The following is a 20730-nucleotide window of genomic DNA, read 5'->3' as shown; positions in this document are numbered from 1 at the left end:
GTTTCCTCTGTAGTGCTGTGCAGTCCTGAGTTGATGCTCTGTGTCTGTAGCCACCCTTTGGGAAAAGTTTGCTGAAAAGTAGTTAGAATCATTCCTTAAAATGAACGCTCATTATGTATTGTGCACACTCCCTTCACGATCTTTTTTTGTAAAACCACCCTAGGAGATGTTCACCCACCTTTGCCAGCTGAACTTTGCTAGTCTGCCTCACTGAACTGATCTGGAAATTTCACATCATGTTTTTGTGTGCATGTCCCAGTACATCAGGCTGTGAATTTTGAAACGCACTGGAAGCCTCCCAGAAATCAGGCAAGAGGTATCACAAGGGCTGCATTTCTCATGGTGCTTCAGCATGTTTGCAGTTCTAGCTAGAATCAAGTGGAAATGAAGTAACAAAATTGTCCAAAGTTCTCAACATTCCCGTTTCATTTTGGTAGCTCTTTATCTGTTAGATTCTTTTGTCATCTGCAGGACGGTCACTGGTGGAACTGATTCATAAGTTTGTTTCATGCATGTCAAAGATTTTCTATGTCCCTAATATAGTTCTCCCAGCTCAGCATTTCCTGATGCGTTTCAGATACTGAAAAATTATTTATCTGAAATGTATACCTGAAATATTCATGGAAGAGGAACAATACTATTTAAACATTTTCCTCCAAATTCTAGATAGAATTACAATAGCCATTTTATTGCATGAGAAATGGAGAATAAAAGCATGCAGTTAGAAAACAAAATTCTGGTTCACATTCACCTATCTCTTTTGTCCCTGGCACAAAGGTGAAAGAAGTTAGTCTTTTTGTAGGCTAGAAGTTTTCAGCTGGCGCCTGTCAAACTGTGAGTTTCTGCCATTCTGAAGTCCTGATGGAAACAGCGTAGGCCACGGTTCAATCCCAGACCTGTAAAGGGCTACTGCTATCTACTGTGACTGAGAACAGTTCCCAGGCCAGTCTGTGCTGGGGCTGGAATGAATGCAAAGTGGGAAAAGGATAAAAAATCTTCAGAGATTCTTCATTCTCTTTCTCCAATGCCTTATAAATAAAACAAAAAATCTGAGTAATAACCTTGCTATAGTTAGTTCTGTTTGGCCCGTATATTCCTCTGGACAGGAACCATACCAAGTAGTGTGTCTGCAGCACAAAATCATCCCAGAGGGGTAGAGGGCTGCCTAGGGCTGGGTGCGGGACAGAAAGATACAGCGAGCAGCAGCCACACTTCAAAACATCTTCTAATTCAGTTCCTTGATTCCTCCAATCAAATAACCGTTACGCTCTGTTGAATGTAGCTTGGCAGTAGAACAGATAAGTTTACGGCAGCATTTCAGCCTAGGGTAGAAAGTTGTTCTCTGGCACTGAAGTATCAGATCTCCCAGGCAACAGATTACAACTGAGCGAGCTTTTGTAATCTTGTCCTTGGCTCTGCCAGGTGTGAACGTTTCAGCAAGCAAAACGTTTGGCCAGCATGCAGGGAATGTGCTTGGACAATCCAGCACGGTTCCACATGTGGTAAGCGTGGTGCCGGTGCAAAGACGCGGTATTGGTGTGGGAAACCAGGGCAGCCGCCATCCCTTACAGCAGCAGTCCTGGGCCTTGGGGCCCTCCCACGCCTACCAGGCTTTTGGCTTTGTAGGGTTGTGCTTTTTTCTGCTCTGTGCCACTCCGAAAGATAACATTGTCCAGAGGCATAAATTAAAAGCCAGTGTAGTCTTGGAATATGTGTAATTTTCCTTAGAAATTTAAATCCTGTTAGTTCTGTGTTGGTTTTCACCGACCATCGGCCATTTAACAAAGTGCTGCAGTGGCTGTGCACGTGGTACGGGCAGTGGGAGCAAGACCTGCCTGAGAAAAGCTGTATGCAGAGAGGACACGGTAGCTGCTCTGTTTGCCAACTTGAAAGCAAAGTTATCTTTCAGCAGGACTGCAGACTGAATGTTTCCTAAAAATGAGGGCAGGGTATCTTGTAGGGAAAGAAATATGGAGCCTTCAAGTCTGGAGACACAGGAAAGCTTCAAGTTACTTATGGCATCTCAGATAAACTATTGCTCAGCAAAATAAGGGCTTCATTAGGAGAACCCTCTGTTGTATTTTTCTGTTTGTGATTTACTCGAGCTGTAAATCCTACCACCTGTCTGACATGTGTCACGGGGTCTGTTAGCCGAGGCCAGTCACCTCTGGATTTTCTCTGCATTGGAGAAAATAGGGCATGGGCCACAGAAACGAGAGAACTGCAGTCTGAAGCAATGGTGGAGCTGGAATGAGAGAATGAACATCTCTTTGAATACCAAATTCTATGCAGAATGCCGAAAATTTGCCTACTGGGTTGAGCTTTCCACTAAAAACTATCTTCCAACAGACTAATTAACGCAGACTTCTAGGTATCTTTCTCCTTATTGCTATGGCAACAAATCAGTTTCTTTATAACAGCTTCTGATGTTCCAGACAGCCAAAGATTATGACAGGATGAAATACTTCTCTGTATTTAATTATCATGTTTTTAATTTGAATTTATCAAGAGACTGGTTGAGTAGAATCTGCAAAATTGTCAGGCAAAGGAGTCTCCTAAAAATAAAATGTAGCTAGCAAGATGTTCAGCATGCATAACGTGATGGAGTTCCAATTTATAAATAGGTTTAGGAAGAATTGAACTCATTAAAAAATAAATCAAAGATGAATTTTTAGGGATATGGCCCTGTTTCAAAGATATTTTAAATGAGCCTAAATCCTGGCTGTCAAGGCTTGGTCTCGCTCTTCCTACGGTTCCAGGTATCCTCCAGAGCCCCGCAATGAAAGGGAATTATGTTAGGAAGCGTGTCGGGTGGAAAGCAGGCAGAGGGCTGCCTGCCAGCAGGAATCGAGTGGTTTCATCCACCCTGCGTTAATGTGCAGCTTTTGTCTTCCCGTTTGTCATCAGCAGTGGCAAGCCTAGCTTGCCTAGACAGACAAGTGCATGTTCTTTGGTAGGGGGGAGCTCAGGACGGGGGGTTTGCAACGTGAGCTGCAGTTGGGCTGTGCCTGGCAGAGGGAGGTTGTGGGAGTGAGGAGGAGCTGGCAAAGGGAGGTACGAGATGGCTTTGGGGTGAAACAACTCAGGTTTGAGACAGTTGTGTTTCTAAGGGACTGGGAAACTTTCCCAAACAAAAATGCACTTTCCAGGAGGTGGAAAGGATTCTGGGTAAATATTTTTCTAGGCCCATCATGAAGAGGGGGGGGGAAAGAGAGAAAATTTGCACATTTATGTTGTTACTAGAACAAAATGTTTTTCTGGCAATGATATTTCCTCAGCAAAATTTCATAAGGTCTCACAGTACTGAAAGTAAAACTATAATAATACATTGTATCTAATTTCTTGTCCCTTGTTTTAAGCATGTCAGCCACCAGAGTATAAAATTCGTTTACATGTTGTAAATATAATCTTGAAAAAGAACATTATCATATTGATTTGATATAGCATAGTTTAAAAAATGTGGAGCCCTGACTGTTAACCACTCACTTTAATTATGAGAGCTTATAAAGTTGCTTGTGAATTATAACAACCTTCAAACACAATGATTACATGCGGGTTTTTTTGTACCATTTCAATTTCTTCTCCAAGACCCATTGTTACATTCCTCACAATTCACAAGGTAAGCCTTATTCACTAATGATCTAGAAAATAAGGGGCTGTTTGTTAAACCCAGCTTCAATGTAAAGTTTTGAATGCCATGTGAGTACCTGTTTTTTACGTCTCTGGCTAATTTAAAAAATCTTGCAAATTTTTAATAAGCAAAAAGTGATCTCCTGATGCTTCCGAGAAGTGTTAATGAAGTGGCTTACTGTGACCTGCTGAACACGTAGGATGTGTGAGCAGAGTGGAAGTTGTGTTGGGAGCAAGCTTAGAATGTGGCTGGCTTACTTTATTGAAAGTGATTTAGAGATAAGGTAAAGAACCATTAATAAGTGAAATTGTGATTGAAGCACTTATCAATTCTCATATTCAATTTAGTTGAGCTTTTTTTGCTTGTAAGTATGCATTATAAATTTGATTATTTTCATTATAAAATTGTCCTGTGAACAAAGTAGGACACATGCTTTCTAGTCCTGAGATACCAGAACCATGATCTCTCAGTACAGAATAGTGGCATTAACAAACAAAACAAAACAAAAGAAAGAGAGAGATTTAGAGATTTCTGAAAGAATATCTGTATTTGTATTCAGTTCTCAAATTTTGCTCAATTGGAAACCATCTTTATGTCTCCTACAACAAAAACCATCCTCATTCTTTGAACGCGTCTAGCTTCGATTTATCTGGTAAATGACTCGCTAAACGCAGACCCCCAGCATCCCAGGGTCCTAGTACACCACCAGTGCTTGGGAGCCTTCACTTCACTTTGTAATGACTTCAATGAGCCGGTTGTGTTAGGATCACTACTATCAGTTCTCTCTATATATATATTTTTCTCCTTTCTGAGAGTTGATTCTGAGTCAGCAATGCTTGTTCCTGTAGACGAGTTTGTCTTACTGCATCAATGACGGAGAAGGTTCCTGATGCATTTGATGCTAATTTCCATCATGGTGTTTAAAAGCCATGATTTTAGTTAGATGTCTGGTGAATTAGTTCCACGATTCCCATTACACTAATTAGTTTAGCAACACTCAATGCACTTGCTGGCAATTATTTCACCCTTCAGCTGGTGACATAATATTGAAGGAAGAAACTCCTTTGAGCATGTTCCCAAAAATATACCTTCTAGCTTTGCCCTGGTGTCAGAAAATCAAGTATCTAGCTAATGAAAACAGTACAAAAACGCGATGTCTCACATTAGTGAAAATGGCAGTGAGATCAGTGAACATTAGGGAGATTTCTTTGGCAGCTACTCACATGCTTCAGTTTCTGGCAGTTTCTATTCAAAAAGTAGTACCCTAAAACAACACTGGCCTTGATTCATCTTCCTAATGGTAATGTTACTGCCTGACAGTAGCTAAAGCTTGATTTAGTTTAGTTTAGTTTAGTTTTGTTTGGTGTCTCTTTTGAAGCAGAGATAGTAATACTGGCCACTCTAAAACACTGGCTGTTAATATTACAGGTGCTTTGGAGTTGTGTTATTGTTCTTTAAAATGTTGGGAGAAAGTCAAAAGGGGCTGGCTGACCACTGCAGCCCCAAAGCCTGCTGTGCTGCATCGTGCAGGAGTCCTCGGGTCCTTGTTCCCAGCTGTCTGATTTGACATTGGCTGTAGGAAAATGAACATGAAGCACAACGGCAAGTGAAGCTTGTGGTGGAGATGTGGCCTTGGCTCTTTTGCAAATACGGCAGCATTCGGTCTGGTTTTCGCTCTCTGCTTTTTACTTGTGCAAGTAACAGTAATTAGAGATAGGTCTTGTCTGTATCTTTTCAGATTTCCTTCTTGCTCTAGAGGATAGTGATGTATTTTTTTTGGAGATTAATCCTTTCTGTGCCAGGTTCCTACATATTAGGTAGGACTATATTAGGTGAAAAAAATCATAGTCTGTCTTTGCATTATATGTTGCTTTTCCTGTTAGAATTTTGCTTTTTCTTTGTAGAAAATTTATCTCTAGACTGTAGATCGTACTGTAGACCCAAAATGGCTGATTTTAACCCATTTTCTCTCTCCCCTCTTTCAAATAAATCCTTTTAGTGTTCTGTCTTTAAAGTAGCAGTGCTTCTTACTAATGAGTGCAATTGCCAGGCTTCCCTGTTACAGTACTTTGTTAGAAATGTGCCTAACATACAGAAGTGATGGCTTACTGAGCTTTCATCAGTTCTCAGCCGATTTCACAATTAGGATCAGCACTTTCTTTGGAGCCCTGTGATTCAGTTCAGATCTCTGCAGTTCTCAGGGGGAGTGGGGACTGGTCACAAGAGGAAAGAACTCAGTTTTCATATAGACTTGTCTTCAATTTGCTACATAAATCACTAACTTGAAAGAACAGTATTGTAACTGAGATGGAGATATGAATTATTTGTCTGTAACCTGCTTCTAGTGTACACTTTGTAAGTATAAAATATAGCACAACTATAATTAGTAAGGCCAGATGTCTTCCTTTTCCCCATTAAGATTCTGTTTAGACATTTGTAGTGTTCTTTTATTTTGGAATAGTTTCATCATATCTCTGCTTCTGTAGATCACTTGGTACACAGATCAGATATCATTTTACCAAAAGCTTATTCACATGTAATAGACCCGTGTTTCTAAAGAGGAGCTATTTCTCTGATTCTTTCAAAGACCTTCGCAAATTCTGCACCATATTGAGTGCCCTTTGGCTGCAGGTAAAGAATTCAACAGCTTGTGGGAGTGCTAATTAGAGCTAATAATAACTTCAATGACCTGCCTTGGCTTTAAAATGCCTAGCAGAATTTACTCTGTCCTTGAAGGGTAGAGATTTTGTTTCTGTGCACATGGCTAGCTGGGGACGCTCATGTCTTCATGTTTCTGTGTTTAGTGATCACACACAATTAACTAAGCGGGTGCTCATGTGTGGATGAAAGAGAAATGGGTCTTGTTGAGGAACCAAAGAGGAAGAAAAGGCAAAGAGATTTCTCAAAAATACTACACCGGAACACCATTATTAGAGGGATTTGTACTGTTAGCTAAATAGCCTTCTTAAAACTAGAAATAATAATAAGAAAACAATTAGAATAGGATTTGAATTATTAATAGTTAAATCTCTTCTCTCTAGTTTTGGAATATTTTTCATGGTTAGTTTGCTGAATTATGTACAAAGAGTTTGAGTGAAATCAAAGCTTTAAATTGAGCAAGTACCCAAAAAGCTCTGAGCTATGAGATTTTTATTTTATCTAACTAATGGGTTGTGGATGGTGCAGAAAACAAATGTATTTTCAAGGAGATTGCCCTAGACCTTTCCAATGTAAATATTATTAACACCAGCCAGAAAAAGAAATTTACTTTCTTTTATGAGCTATTATTGGAATGACAAATTAGGCTTGTTTTCTGATTTTTCTCTCTTTTCCTTAAGGAAAACTTAAAATAAAAGAAGGGCTTCATGATGAGGGTCTTTAGTTCCTGATTAGACAGTTGGTTTCAGTGCTGCCAGAGCAACCCTAAGCAGATCCCCATCCTGCTGCCACCCACTCACTCCTGACCTCCTGTGTGTCCCATCATTGTCCCCACAGAGCTGTTTGCTTAGTTGCACTGTGAACAAAATCAGGGAACTAATCCGGCTAAAACGTAGGATAACCATAGAAAAATAGGATAGTTTTTCACCTGGATCAGTTTCCAGGCCGTTTTGCTGCAAGCAGCTGTACTGGCACAATGGAGAGGCTTATGAATTAACTGCAACCAGTGACCTGAGGCAAGAGTTGATAAGTTGTTAATGTTGCTAAATGCATAATGAACTACAGCCTGTCCCTTTGACTTTGAAAGGTGCTGAAGATTCATCTGCCATCTCTGAACACAAGTTACATAAAAAACACAAAATCAAGTATCTGAGGCTTTGGGTTTCTTTAGAGGTGGACAGTTTTGGAACAACAGCCCTTCTTCACTATTTATATATATTGATTAGTTTAATATATTTTTTAGGTTCTTAATGTGGCATAACTGATATCCTTAGCCACATTTTGATTTTACTGTTGAAGGGCATTCCAAGACCCAAGACTCATTTGCTCAGGTCTTTCTGGAGTTGGTCCAGAATGACTAAAGAGGGTATCAGAAGCAGTGACCTGCTGGGGCTGCAGAGCACTAAATGCTAATCTGATGCATACATCGTGAGAAGACCTCCCAAGTAGCCTGTCCCTGAGCAGTGTTACCCCCAGATGTCTGAGAATTCTTGTTCCTTTCTTCACATCAGGATTATTATATTCAGAGTATCCAAAGCTGGAAAAGTTTTCTAATTTCAGCCAGTTTAAGAAGAAACATTGATCCTTCACATATCAAAAGTAACGAGTAGCTTCAATAGTTCTGATAGGGCCATAAATATCAGCTATTTGATGGTATTCAGAAAAGTAACATTTCCTTTAAGTGAATAACTAGATATATCTTAAGGCTACGCATATTCCTCAGCAGAATTCATTCACTTGCACTTCTTAATGTTACGTTAAAGTGAATGTGTTTTCTTCTCTGGTTTTTGTGTTTGTTTGTTTGTTTGTTTTCTTTTGTTAACTGATACATACAGTCTTCATAAATTGGACTAGAAAGATAGAAAAGGACACAGAATCACAAGAGAAAAAGCAAACAAATCCAAAGTGCAAATCCTATGGATTTGCTAAAATTGCAGAACTAGGTTTGGAAGAATGGCGGTGCAAAGATTTCTCTTGGATGGTACAATCTGGCGTACTCTGTTTTGTTTTGTTTTCCTCTCTGTGTAGCTGAAGCTGCAGTAATTGTATTAATTTCTGCTACCGAAAATTGCAGATGTCAAGGTCTCTATCCTCAGCAAATTGAGTGAAAGAATTGCCGGTATAATATCATTCCAAATATTTGGTTTATGTTGAATAAAAAATGCCAAAACAACAAATCCCCTCTTAAAACAAGATCAGAATTTCTCCTGTGTTCCTCTTCTTCCCCTTGCCACATTGCCAGCCCCTGAATGCCCTGGCGCAGTCATCTAAAGTTAAAAGTGTAAGTGGCATAAATGTGAAAACTAACAATTCTACGTCACCACAACACAGAAAATAATCAACTAGAAATAGAGCTAACCAAAATACTACCCTCTTACGTCATAACAAGTGCTCATTAACACGTGGTTTGGTTTTGTGTTTTTTGTTTTGTTTTGTTTTGTTTTAATTTTTTATTTTTTTCCCCGAAAGTCTGTAAAATGTAATTAGTATTTTTATAAGGTCACATGAAATTCCAAATGAAGATTTGCAAAAACGGTGTTAATGGATGTTCATCAACACCCCTTACTGACTCATTGTGGCTGAAAGGGATAATAGTGGCACTTGAAATACTGAATAAAATCTTTCAGTTGGATACTACAGATTATTTTCAGACTGAGCTACATAAAGTAAAGCTACAGGTGGTAGAATATACACAAGATTTTAAAATGAAAAATTTAATTTCAGTAGTGTTTCTCTATGTTTGTTTGTAAAGTTGTGTAAAAATGTGGGGAAGTATGGCACAGTAGCAGAATGTTATTGGAGTTTGTCAATTCCAGAGGCAAAGCAAAAATAAACATATGAGTATATTCTTCTTTTTGTCCTTGGACCTGCTCTGTCATCATTTTGCCCACTGGTCAGTACTTTCTCTTGTAAGTAGTCTCCATCAGTTTCACTTACTGGGTGAAGTAATATGCAAAATTAGAAAAATGATGTTTGGATCAAATAGAAGAAGTTTTGAGGGTTTCTCTGATAAAAAATGATGTTTCAGACAGGGCATGCTGGCTTTATTCCAGAGGGCTACGTGTAATAAAATACTTTCTTTACTCATACTCCATATATCTGGATTTCAGTTTTGTGCCTTCCATTCAGTTATTTTTCTGGTAACTATTTGTTGCACTTGGAGCAACATCATGAAGTCTGGAGGCCATATAGGAGCCTAAATATAAACATTACTGTTGATAAAAGAGAGGTTCAAGTGGAATTTATTGGACAGAGCATGAGTGTGTACAAGCATGCAGTCCTGTGCAGTTAATGCTTCCTGACAATATCAGCAATTGTAAAAAAAAATAAAAAATGAAATGAAATGAAATGAAAAAATAAAATAAAATAAAATAAAATAAAATAAAATAAAATAAAATTAAATTAAATTAAATTAAATTAAATTAAATTAAAATTAAATAAAAGGAGCTAACGAGAATGATGTGGTAGTATTATAACTGTTTTTATTTTTATTTCTAGAAGAATGGCTACTGAGCATGAACATGGTAATTTTTTTACTTGGAACAGAATTTTTTAGAACAAATTTTAATTCATGTTTGGCCTGTTGCCAAAGCAGCAAACTTTATCACCCAGTATTGGCATGTGCAGATAGATGGCCCCTTCTGTCTCTTTTGCCAGTTATTGCTTATGTTGCCAGGAAATCTTAATCATGCTGCTTGGAAGTGGCTGCTGGCCTATCCACCTGCTGCCGAGCTATTCCACCCTGTGAGTCCGACTTAGCTCCAGTGAAGTCTCTTAGCTCTAGGTAACATATAGGAAAAACAGTCACTGTGCTAAGGCCACCCTAGGTTACCATATGGTCTTAAGAACAACACCAGCAGTCATGTACTGTTGCTGATGCAACCCTATTACTAGCCCTGAAGCTCCACGTGGATTAGGCATAACCAAGTTTTCAAAATGAAATGTGCAGTAGAGACCTGGAATGTACAACAAAATAAGGAAATAAAAATGTTTTCTTTAATAATGAATGTTTTATTGGCTTGTTTTCTGATAAAACTACATGTAAGTGCATATATAGAATTGTAACCTTCTCTAACTTGACAGAGAAAGGAAAAAACTGACTCAGACAATTAAATTGCACTGCCACATTATCAAGAAATGATTTTTACGGACAAGTTTCTCAAGTGTCTTAGGAGTTCAGCCACTATTCATACAGGAGTATTCAGAAGAATGTAATGCCAAAGTCAAGTGAATTACAGACCTGTGGTGAATGTAAGCTCCTCATTAAGATGTTCAGTCACTCGCATTAGTAGAAATATTGAAACTTGTTTTATGCATGGATAGTTCCTTTGTTGATCTAGTTTCTATGATTGTATCTTTTCATGGGCAAAAGCAAAGGGTCTTTAATTAGTTAGACTACAGTTATAGTTTGGACTCTGTGGTGGAAATGTATTGCTGAAATTATATTTGTAAATTTGTATAGCTATAAAAATATATTTGTAGATAAGAGCCTGAAAGGCAGAATAACTGTTTTAGGTTATAGAAACTTCAGTAGAATTCCGAGACTCCTGAGAACACTGCAAATGCTGTGTACACAGCTAGCATTTCTGAAATACAGCCACTCAGAAAATGGCAGCAAAGGAATTTGTAGCACTTTTTCTAATAATAGCATAAGACAGATCATTACTGTAACTGGTTAGTACCCTAACATTGGGACTTCCAACTTCCAGAAGGAAAGCAGCCTGAATTCTTGGACCAATATTTCTGTATGCGATAAAATGTAGTTCCTGAATCCATGCTTAAATAATCTAGATAGAAGTGACCGGTCAAGGTCATTGGTGATGCACAAACTCTGTTGAAGGAAATTAGAAATATTAGTGGTCTTTAGTCTTGTTTCTATAGGCGGTAATCATGGAGTATTCAAGCATGTGAAGAGAGAATCAATCTCTTCAGCGCTTTTTGGATGTTTGAGCCAATTTAAATCCAATTTTATGTAGAGAAAGAGGTCTCAAATATTCAGTTCCTACTTGTTTTCTCAAAATCAACAGCTGGATAGAGGAGAGACCCTTGTAGCAACACATTTGCTATTGCATTGACTTGGGATTCAGATATCCATGGAGTGCTAGCACCTTGATTACCCATGAAGCTTTCCTGTGACCTTGTACTCTGGCTGTTATTTGGAGACAACCAACTGCTCATCAGACAGGGAGACCCAGAGAGGACCGGCTTATGCTCGAGTTCAACTCACGCAGACATTGTGAGTGCAATTAGCTCAAAACATTTTGACCCTGGAATCTGATCTTGTTTAGCACCAGTACCAAACACAGGAGAACACCAGCTGCCCATGTGGTGCGGGAAGCAGTTCTGGGCCAGTTACTAGCTAGGTCATGGACACAAGCACACCCCTGAAACAGTCACAGCATGGATCCAGAGCAAGCCAAAAAAAAGTAGGTAGCAGACATGAGAAGCAGGTGACAGTAGGGCAGGGTTTGGGAGGGAGACCATGGGGGAGGGTCGCAGACTGAGGAGGGTCCTAGGAAGGGCTGTGATGCTATGTGATGGAGACTGTGTGTTGGGGCCTGCGGGTACCACGGGAGTGTCATGGGGTGATTGAGGAATATGGATGTGCTGTAGAAATGTAGAGAAGGAACTGAGAACATTGGGATAGGAATGTCATGGAAACACGAGATGAGGATATGAGTTTAGGGTACATAGGATCGACATGACTGGAATTAAGATAATGATTTGATCTGTTGGTCATGAAAGTGCTCATCTTGAATTCAGCCGTCCATCAAACCGTGGTCTGTAGGTACTGCACACTTAATTTGTCTGCGTGAGGAGGGAGGAAGACCAAGCCTGTTCCAGTTGAGTGAAATTATTTCATTGAATATGCTTCAAGGAAATAATTATTTCTCTATGTTTTCAGTAGAAAACTGAAAGACCTGTAAGACAGTGAAAGTGATAATCACCTTCAATGTTAAAGGTTACCATCTCATCGTCTTAGCAGACTTTAGATCTCTCTCTCTGCAGCTTAACTAGCTTTTTAATCTTCTCTAAGTCTCTTATATTGCCAGTATTTTTTAAGCTTCATATAAAAATTATCATCTTGGGAGTTTTTCAGATGTGATATAGAATACTCCAAGTACACACCACTTTATTGAGGACTTTTTTGTAGGCTTTGGAGAATTTGATATCCCTAGCACACCTTTTATGTCTCTAACTATAATATGATTGGAAAATAAAGAAAAAGTAACAGCTATTCCAGTTTCAGCATAATCCATTTCCATGGTCTATGTTATAAACCTAAAGATGTTACCTTCACTTCTGGATGTCAAAGTCCAGCCGAACTGCCAGCTGTGACTCTCTCAAGTAAAAAGGAGCAGCTTAACAATAGGCATTTCTGTGTCAGCTACTGAATTCTTCTAGTCCATAAGAAGAACTGGAATATGTTTATACCTAGTGACTTAATTTTTAGGAGAAGAATCAAAGTAAATGAAAGCTTATGTTAAAATATATTTTGCGTATTTCTAGAAAGAATCATTGTGGCTCAAATTCAGGGATATTATTTTTAGGTGGTTATTTGTAGTTTTTTATGGGATTCTACGTTTAGACAATGAACGTATGCAAAAAATATGAAACTTTTTTTTTTTCCTGCTATGTAAATATACAAGAAAACCATGGCATTTCTAAAGCATTCTGTGGGTTTTTAATAATAACCTTTGTGTATGTTTTAAATATGATGTTATGTATGCCTGGTAACCCAGTCCATCTTTTTCTACATAATTATAAAATAAACCCCTGTAATATATGTTTATATGTCTAAACATAACTCACTTAGTCTGAAGAGAAAGATTTGCATATGACTACCTACAGTTTTAGCTGCTGCAGTCTAATTCATATAAATTATCTTTTGTAATATAATTTCTTTTACTGTGTAGGTGGATAGACTGATATGGAGAAAATTGAAGCAGAGTTGTTTATTTTCCAGGTACAAATAAATGAGAAGAACTTGACACGCTGTTTGTGCTTTCAGAGGATGGTTCCCTTGTAGGCAATTGCTCGTGCTAAAATTACATAGCAGGCTCAGCTTTGAGAAGGCCTTGTAGCTCCTTATAGTTACACCGTTCTTTGCTGCAGTTCTTGCTAAAGCAGGAATGAGCAAGCTCCGAGGTAGAAGGTGTATTTAGGTACAGCATGTACTATGTTCACAGAAAGCTGTCTTCAAAGTGTTAAAAGGCCTCCCACGCAGGGCTAAAAACTTCTCAGCCCTTCCTCAGTGAGGATTAATGCTTTATTGCCATTTGTATCAGCCACTATGGCAAACAGCCTCACTGAGGAGTGGACTGAGGAAGAAGGCTCCTCCAGGTCTTGCCACCACCGCAGCGCTGGTTTGGTCGGAGAGCTAGCTGAGCTGTGCTCACGGATCGGTTGGTAACAGAAACGAGGCAAAGCTTTGAGAACAGAGTGTCACGTTATCTTTGGCACAAAGCTGCTGTGGCTAAGGTTGGATTGGAGAAGGACAACAAGGGAGTACCAGTTGCAGAAATATACATTAGTGTAGAGTTGGAGTTAGAGTTGTGCTGCTTCACAACTTCGAGGAGCCCGAGTTCAGTGTAATGGAATATCAGGGCTTTAACCTTGGAGCTACTCTCTGTAGCAAAGCTACTCAAGCTTTGGATAGTCTCTAGAAGAAAAAACAGCGGACATTTCTTTCCCCCTCTCCTTTAAGTTTTCCAAATGCACCTGAACTGCTTCTTAAACCACAGTCTCTTGTCCCAACGTGCTATGAGCTAGGTGTATCTGCTAGCGCTACGTTGGTATGTGCCCTGTCTTTTGCAGCCCACAAGCAGGGCTTTAAGCTGCAGAAGCGATGAGCAAACAAGTGAAGTCCATTGACATGGGAGTACTAGGTCATGAGGGAAAAGGGGATGGAGAGAGTGAAGTGACTGACCTTGCTGTAAGAGGTGCCACAGATAGTGATGGCAGGAGAACGTGAGCTGGCATAAGATGAGACTGCGGCTGGAAAAGAACAGGGGGGCAGCCTCTGCCCTGTGTTTGTGTCTAAGGTGAACTAAACTTGGAGTCTGAAAGGGCCTTGGCACAGCTGGGACAGTTGAGGCCGTGAAAAGCCTCAAAGTAAAGTTCTGATTTTGGGTTCTCCTAAAACTGTAGAACCTGTTGAAATTTTATAAATAGCTTGCTGAGATTTAGCAACTTAAAAGGATGCGCAGGCCTTGCTGCCTGCTAAGCCAAGCTGTTACAACATTAATTGAAATTTATAGTTCTCGTTGCGTTTTACCTCAAGATTTTATATTGTTCAAAATGAAACACAAGGTGAAGTTTAATGTGCAGAATCAAAGAAAGGTGGCCTGCGCCTATTACGCATAAAGCATTTTTATAGCAAATTCCTTGTAAAACCAGCAATATGAATTAACATAAGTGCAAAACACAGCTACTGAAAGAAGCCATACTTCTGTGAATGTGCTTATCTTGCTTTACTTCCAGCTAAGGCAAAATTTACATTTATCCCCTCCAGACTTAGACTATTAGAAATGCAGTCAGATAAGGAGGAAAACTAATGTTCACTATGTACGGCTCAGCCACGAGGGCAAAAATGAAATTGACTTTGTCAGTCACATTGGAGGTTTAAGAAATGCAGTTTTGTGATGCACCGTCATACTCCAACAGTCACACGAATACAGACTTAATGTGTAGTGTCACAAATGCAGGGGAAATGGTTGTGTCCCCATGTAAATGATAAAGATCCTCCACAGTACTTCTCTCACAGAGCACACTGCAGAGTTATCTCTTTCACTCAACGATATTCATCACACTTGGGGTGAAAGGCAACCCGCGCTAGGCAATTCAGAAAATGAAAGCTTCAACACTGTCAGATAGCTAGAAATTTTTGTTCTTAGTAGGAGACTGAAAAGAATACTTCCACCCCAAGAAGATTGGGACTGCTACCAGTTCAGTGTGTATGTTCAAACTAATACATTTTTAATTTAGCCTTCAGTGGATGTTTTGTTAAAGGTCAGACTACCTTAAGCCCATAGTCTCCAAATGTATAGATTTCCACTGAGAAATGTTTTCATTGCAGATAACTACATTTTCCAATAACCACAGTTATAAATATCATATTTTAAGGGAACATAACACTCAAACAAGCAAACAAACGAAAAAACCACAAGCCCCAATATACTGATTGCCAGACATTCAATACTACTTAGTTTTTTATAACATAAACATTTCAAAAAAGTGTATCATTGTTATTTTTTTGATAGGATATTTACCTTTTTTCTTTCCTCCATATGTATCTGCTGGGGTGATGATACAAGAAAGCAACAAAAAAGAGAGAAGTTGCAAACTTTTCATTTCTTCTTTCTCTGAATGGGATTTGGGGAATTCACTGCTAAATTCTGCCAAGAGATGGGAAGAAAGGACAGAATTATCAATGCTTTGCAAGAATCCCTTTGCCCATTAATCATTAACCTTGAAATCTCCTGTTCACTGCTCCAATCTATCCTTTTATGGAAAAGAAAACAGAATTTGCCTATTTCCAGCCTCTTCCTCTTTGTTTTATGCCATTTGCAGTGGAAATAATGTGGAACTGGATCTTCTTACCTTGCTCAACAGTGTTCAGCTTTGAACAGAGCAGACTTGAGGGTGTTTGTGCTCAGAAATCCTGCTAAAGACCACGGGGAGCTAACTCAAACGTGGTTGGTCAGCAGCTCAGTCTGAACACATTGCAAAATAGCCATGAGAGCTGAAGGTTAATCTAAATATTTCATTAACGTAGACAAATCCCGGTATGGGAAATAAATCTAAAATTCTCTGTTTTAGAAGCGCTTCCCTATTGATGGTAAAGTTAGTACCAGATTTTGGATAATTGCAAAATGTTTCAAATTAAGTGAACAAATTTTAGTCACATAAAAAAGTGATTAGTGGAGCACAGTTAGACAACATCTCTCTCCACTGCCAGTTGAACAATCATGTGCAAGTGTGTGTAATAACTATAGGAGTTTCAGAGAAACAGTGCCTATGGATACAGAATGTATTATGCTGGAAATCAAAGCAGAATTTAAATAAAGCAGTGTCTTTAAATGCCACAGTGACCAGGTGTGAAATGCAAAGTGGGATGGGGAAAAAATTCTCTCAGGTAGTCAGCAAGTGTTACCGTGAAGTGGGACCCCACGTGAGCAGGACGAAACGCTCTCCTGAGGGCCCAGTCAGTGTCAGACTGGAGCATCCCAGTATCCCCAGGTAGGTCGGGGTTCCTGGGACATACCCACACTCATTTTAAACCAACGACCTGCCGATAATGATGTATCTGTGGCAGCACAGGCCTTAGCAGCGATTGGAAATCAACCTGCATTTCCACTGCTTGTTGAGTTACCAGCCCACAGGGGTTAACATTGCCAGTGTCCACTGCTACCTGCATACCTTTGCTAGTATATAATTAGCCAGAGAGGTCTATACCATACCTCGCTGCCATGCTTTGCAGCATTGCAAAATTCTCCTTAGAAAGAGACCTCTGACACAGTAAATTTTCTCATAGGTTCTGAAATTATTCCCTCTGCCAAAAATGTTGTTTTCTAAATACAGTGATACAAAGTTAAGAAAAACTTTTTTTCAGACCTTTCTAACCTCCTGAAAGTTAAAGTGCCTCAGAAAAATAAAGGGTGAGGAATAGAAATCTCTGTTGTTAGGCTGCCTGATCCAGAGCACTTTGTTTACATGTGTTTGAAAGAGTTTTGCTAGGGCTCTGTTTTAATCTTTTATAAGTACTCCTCTTACAAACAGGAATAGGTCATTCCGTTTGTTCTTTCTTGATGTCACTGGAGGTCTAAATATATTCTTTCCTAAATAAGGCATTTGCTTTTAAGCTAGGTTCTTGCCATATGGACGGTGGAAGTGCAGCTGTTTCTTTGGCACTACATTCCTGAAGCTGTCATGGAAATGGAGTTTTGCAGGCTGTGTGTGTGCTTGTGTTGGGGTTCAGGGCTGCCCGAGGTTTTTCTCTACGTAAGCCTACATCTTCTTTCCTGCAGACCTTCTTGAATGTACCAACATCAGCAGAACTAGGGAGAGTCTCTAGAAGAGGTATTTCAGGAGAGCTAACAAGCAATTGTTGCAAGAGAACAAGCAATCAGGGGTTCTTAGGGAAGACGAAAGGCCTGGGAAAATGCCTCCAACCTGGAGCTGGAACAAGGAATTGCCATTGGTCTTGGAAAGAGACCCCTTTTGATTTGGATTTGAGAGGGAAGGGGAAGAGATGTTCTGGATGCCATCGGGGAATCTGTGACAAGAATTTAGGCTGTGATGTTGGACAGGAAATGTGTATTTCAGTAAAGTTAGCATTGGTGGAAATCACTGGTATGATTTAGTACAGCCTTGCAGTGAACCACAGGAATCAGGAAAGTAGGGGAGTACCAAGGGGAGAAAGCTTAGGAGCTTGTTTTTTCTGCAGACAAGAATTGTTCAGGAACAGGCTGATAGATGTGTCAGGTACTGACCAATCTGCTGGATCTTTGTGAGGAGCTTGCCTGGGAAGAGACTGTTGGGATCAGTTCTTGGATTTACTTCTTGTTCCAGCACCCATCTAAGAAACCAAAATGACACTACAAGCATCTTGTGGAGAATTGGGCTTCATCAGCTGGTGCTTGGACTTCTTGATCTTGAAGATTTTTTTCCAACCTAGATGATCTAAGATTGCTTAAAGTGGTAAGAGGAAAACTGGGACAAGGAGGAGTCACAAAAGGAGGGGGCACCAGGAACCTGCCTTCCCCCTGCTATCTGCAGCGCTTCATTTGGCAATCCTACGTCAGCCGTTGCTAGTATTAATTTATCGCTTCAGGTTCGACAGAATATCAGCTATAACAATAAGAGAGCCAGGCAGTGCTGCAGGAATATTGTACAGTATTTGAATGAGAGATTCCACGATGTATATTCAAGATGAGTTTATGTAGCACAAAATTGCATGCTATGGCACATTAATCCACAGAGAGCAGATGTGATTATGTTCTGGAGGAAGGAGCTGCTCACAATGGCCTCTATAGTGCTGTTACACTGGGTGCTTTCCTAGTGCTTGTTTCTTTTCCCTAGGTCGATTCTCTATTTGATTTGCATGAGTAGTTCCAATTATTATCTACTCATAAAGAAAGGAATACATCTCCTGCAATGTAATGACCATTAGAGGTAGAAGACTCCTGATAAATAATTTTTCAGTGAATCCAAATATTAAAATCGTAACCTTCACCAACTTCGACATGTTTATATGGTCACTTGAGGAAGGTACCTACTTTGCCTGAGCTGCTGTCTCTCCTCTTGGTTAATGGTTATGTTTGTGTAGTATATATAATATTCTACACATACACATGTATAACCTAGGCTGGCTTTAGGAATTAGTTCCCTATATAAAAAGTACATGTATATATAGAAACTATAAAGAAAGATGGAAGAGTGATGTAGAAAAAGACACTGTGAACATGCAAGGTAGGCTGTGTCCTAATCTGTCCTAAGAGTGAGGGGAAGATTTATTCCTTTGAGTGGGCACATTTGTTGCCAGCGCTCTGGGTAAGGCAGTGGCATATTTTTGTATTTGCAAAAATCTTGTTTCTTAAAAACAGTCTGAAATTAAATTCCTAAATTTAAGGTTTAAATATGTTAATCATAAAATGTAAAGGATCCATTTAAGAACAAATGTTATTCTTCTACCAAATTAGTAGATTTGATCTCTTTTTTTTTTCTGTAACACCCAGCGCTTGCACATTACTTCATTTCCCATGGTGAAGTCACTCATACCTACTGTGGTGTTCTGGATTTTTTTTTTTTTTTTTTAATACTAACTTCAAAAACGGATCATCCAAAGTGTTCTTCTTTTCGACATGTTTCTTCTGTGGAACTGATAAAACATATTTTGTGTTGCGTGGACGCAAATGCTTGTCTCCTTTACATGAAACAGAACCTTTTCTTAAACACACAGCTTCCAAAAATAAACTTCAAGCTTACGTTACTGTGTTTGTATCTGGTTTGCATATATATTGTAAAAGGGCTTGATAACCTTCTCTCTTCTGCTAGAGATGCTGCTTGTACAACATATACCCAGGAGGTATGCTCTTAATCAGAATCCCCATCTGCTTCTTGGCTCCTGTTCCAATTATAGTCAGACATCTTGCACTTATTCACATCTATAATAAAATTGATGGTTTCACTATTGAGAAGCAGCACGTGACTAATGGTGCATTGTACCAGGCAAGCTTTCTTCTTAAATATATCTTCTTAATCCAATTAAATAAAGGAACACAGCAGAAGTTTGACAGACATACAATCTTTTTATCCTTTTTTTTTTTTTCTTTTTTTTTTTTCTGAGACCAAACTGTTCATTAGGATGGCTTTCAATCACCTGAGGACCAATAACATTGTAGTACAAGATGTTCTTTCAGGTTTAGAAGAGATTTTATGGGCCAGAACTTCAGCTGGCATAAATTGGCTTCTGTGAAGCTATAATGGTTTTCACAAGTTCAGGATCCACCCTCTGTTCCTATAATTACCCACGGACATCTGAAAAAAGATTCATGTGCATGGTTATACTAATCTATCTGAGGTTATAGAGCAGGAAGATTTTTATGTGGTTGAATTTTTAATGCAATTTTTAAATCCAGAATTTATTCTGCCAGTTTCATCATTCCTAAGATTTTTTAATATCAAATAACTCTGAAGAGACATTTTTAGATGGAATTCTGTGTGGATTCATGGCCTGTGTCAAAAGTACAACAGTTTCTGCACATCTGAAACTTCCTTTCCAGCAATACCTATTGAGCAATCAAGACTTTTCAGTACTAAATTCACAATTAAATAATTGATAAGCTAATCTTGATTTCTGATATGAAAGAAAAGTACTTGTTTTCATAAAGAAAGCCCTGTGAAATAAGGATTTCTTTCATGAGATGGATTCCATACTCTGTAGCCCCTGATAAAGTAGTTTTATTCCAGGACTCATCACCCAGAATATTGTCTGACTTTCCCTGATAGCACGGTTGGGACTAACAATTATGTTCGTGCATTTTTCAATTTTCTTGCAAGTTTAATACATTCTATGTAAGTGTGTCTTTTCATAATTTTTGAAATATGCTCCACTGAATGCCTTGTATTAGAAATAGCTGTAAACAGTGAACCAAACTGCATCTGCCAAGCAAAAAGAGAATTGTGGGGTAAATGGGTCATGTGCTCCTACTTTCAACTATAGGAAAAAAAGTGTATTTCCTTCCTTGTTGGTGTAGTACTTTTTGTAACAATGCATGGCTTGTTTAGTTGCCTTAGAGGAATGCTATTTCTTGGCTTATGTGGCTGCCTTTCTCCCTCATGGCTACACCGTCCACTTGGGGCATGTCTGAATGCTTCACAAGTCAGCAGAACACAGATTAGATGAACAAAGGGGACAACAACTCCCAATAAATGTG

General features: G+C 39.1%; 1 protein-coding gene and 1 long non-coding RNA gene across 3 annotated transcripts in view; one reads left to right on the top strand and one right to left on the bottom strand.

Annotated features, from left to right (window-relative positions):
- LIPC (lipase C, hepatic type) overlaps window positions 1-20730 on the bottom strand; it is a 71924-nt gene that overhangs the window by 35088 nt on the left and 16106 nt on the right. Inside the window, exons 1-2 of one of the 2 annotated variants that reach the window (XM_005025440.6) lie at window positions 15893-15997; window positions 15562-15687 (exon numbers count right to left, since the gene is read on the bottom strand). In XM_005025440.6, the coding sequence (XP_005025497.1) occupies window positions 15562-15643 (82 nt within the window). In that variant the 5' untranslated portion in view covers window positions 15644-15687; window positions 15893-15997. Of the gene's footprint in view, window positions 1-15561; window positions 15688-15892; window positions 15998-20730 lie in introns of those variants that run through there. The other variant, XM_013104950.5, reaches the window with a different exon arrangement.
- The window catches only part of LOC140003397 (uncharacterized), a 67699-nt gene that overhangs the window by 31249 nt on the left and 15720 nt on the right, over window positions 1-20730 (top strand). The window lies entirely within an intron of this gene.

Source organism: Anas platyrhynchos, chromosome 11 (genome assembly GCF_047663525.1).
Source record: "Anas platyrhynchos isolate ZD024472 breed Pekin duck chromosome 11, IASCAAS_PekinDuck_T2T, whole genome shotgun sequence".
Lineage (NCBI taxonomy): Eukaryota > Metazoa > Chordata > Aves > Anseriformes > Anatidae > Anas > Anas platyrhynchos.
Note: the sequence above shows the minus strand (reverse complement) of the source record. Positions and strands in the feature narration are given on the sequence as shown.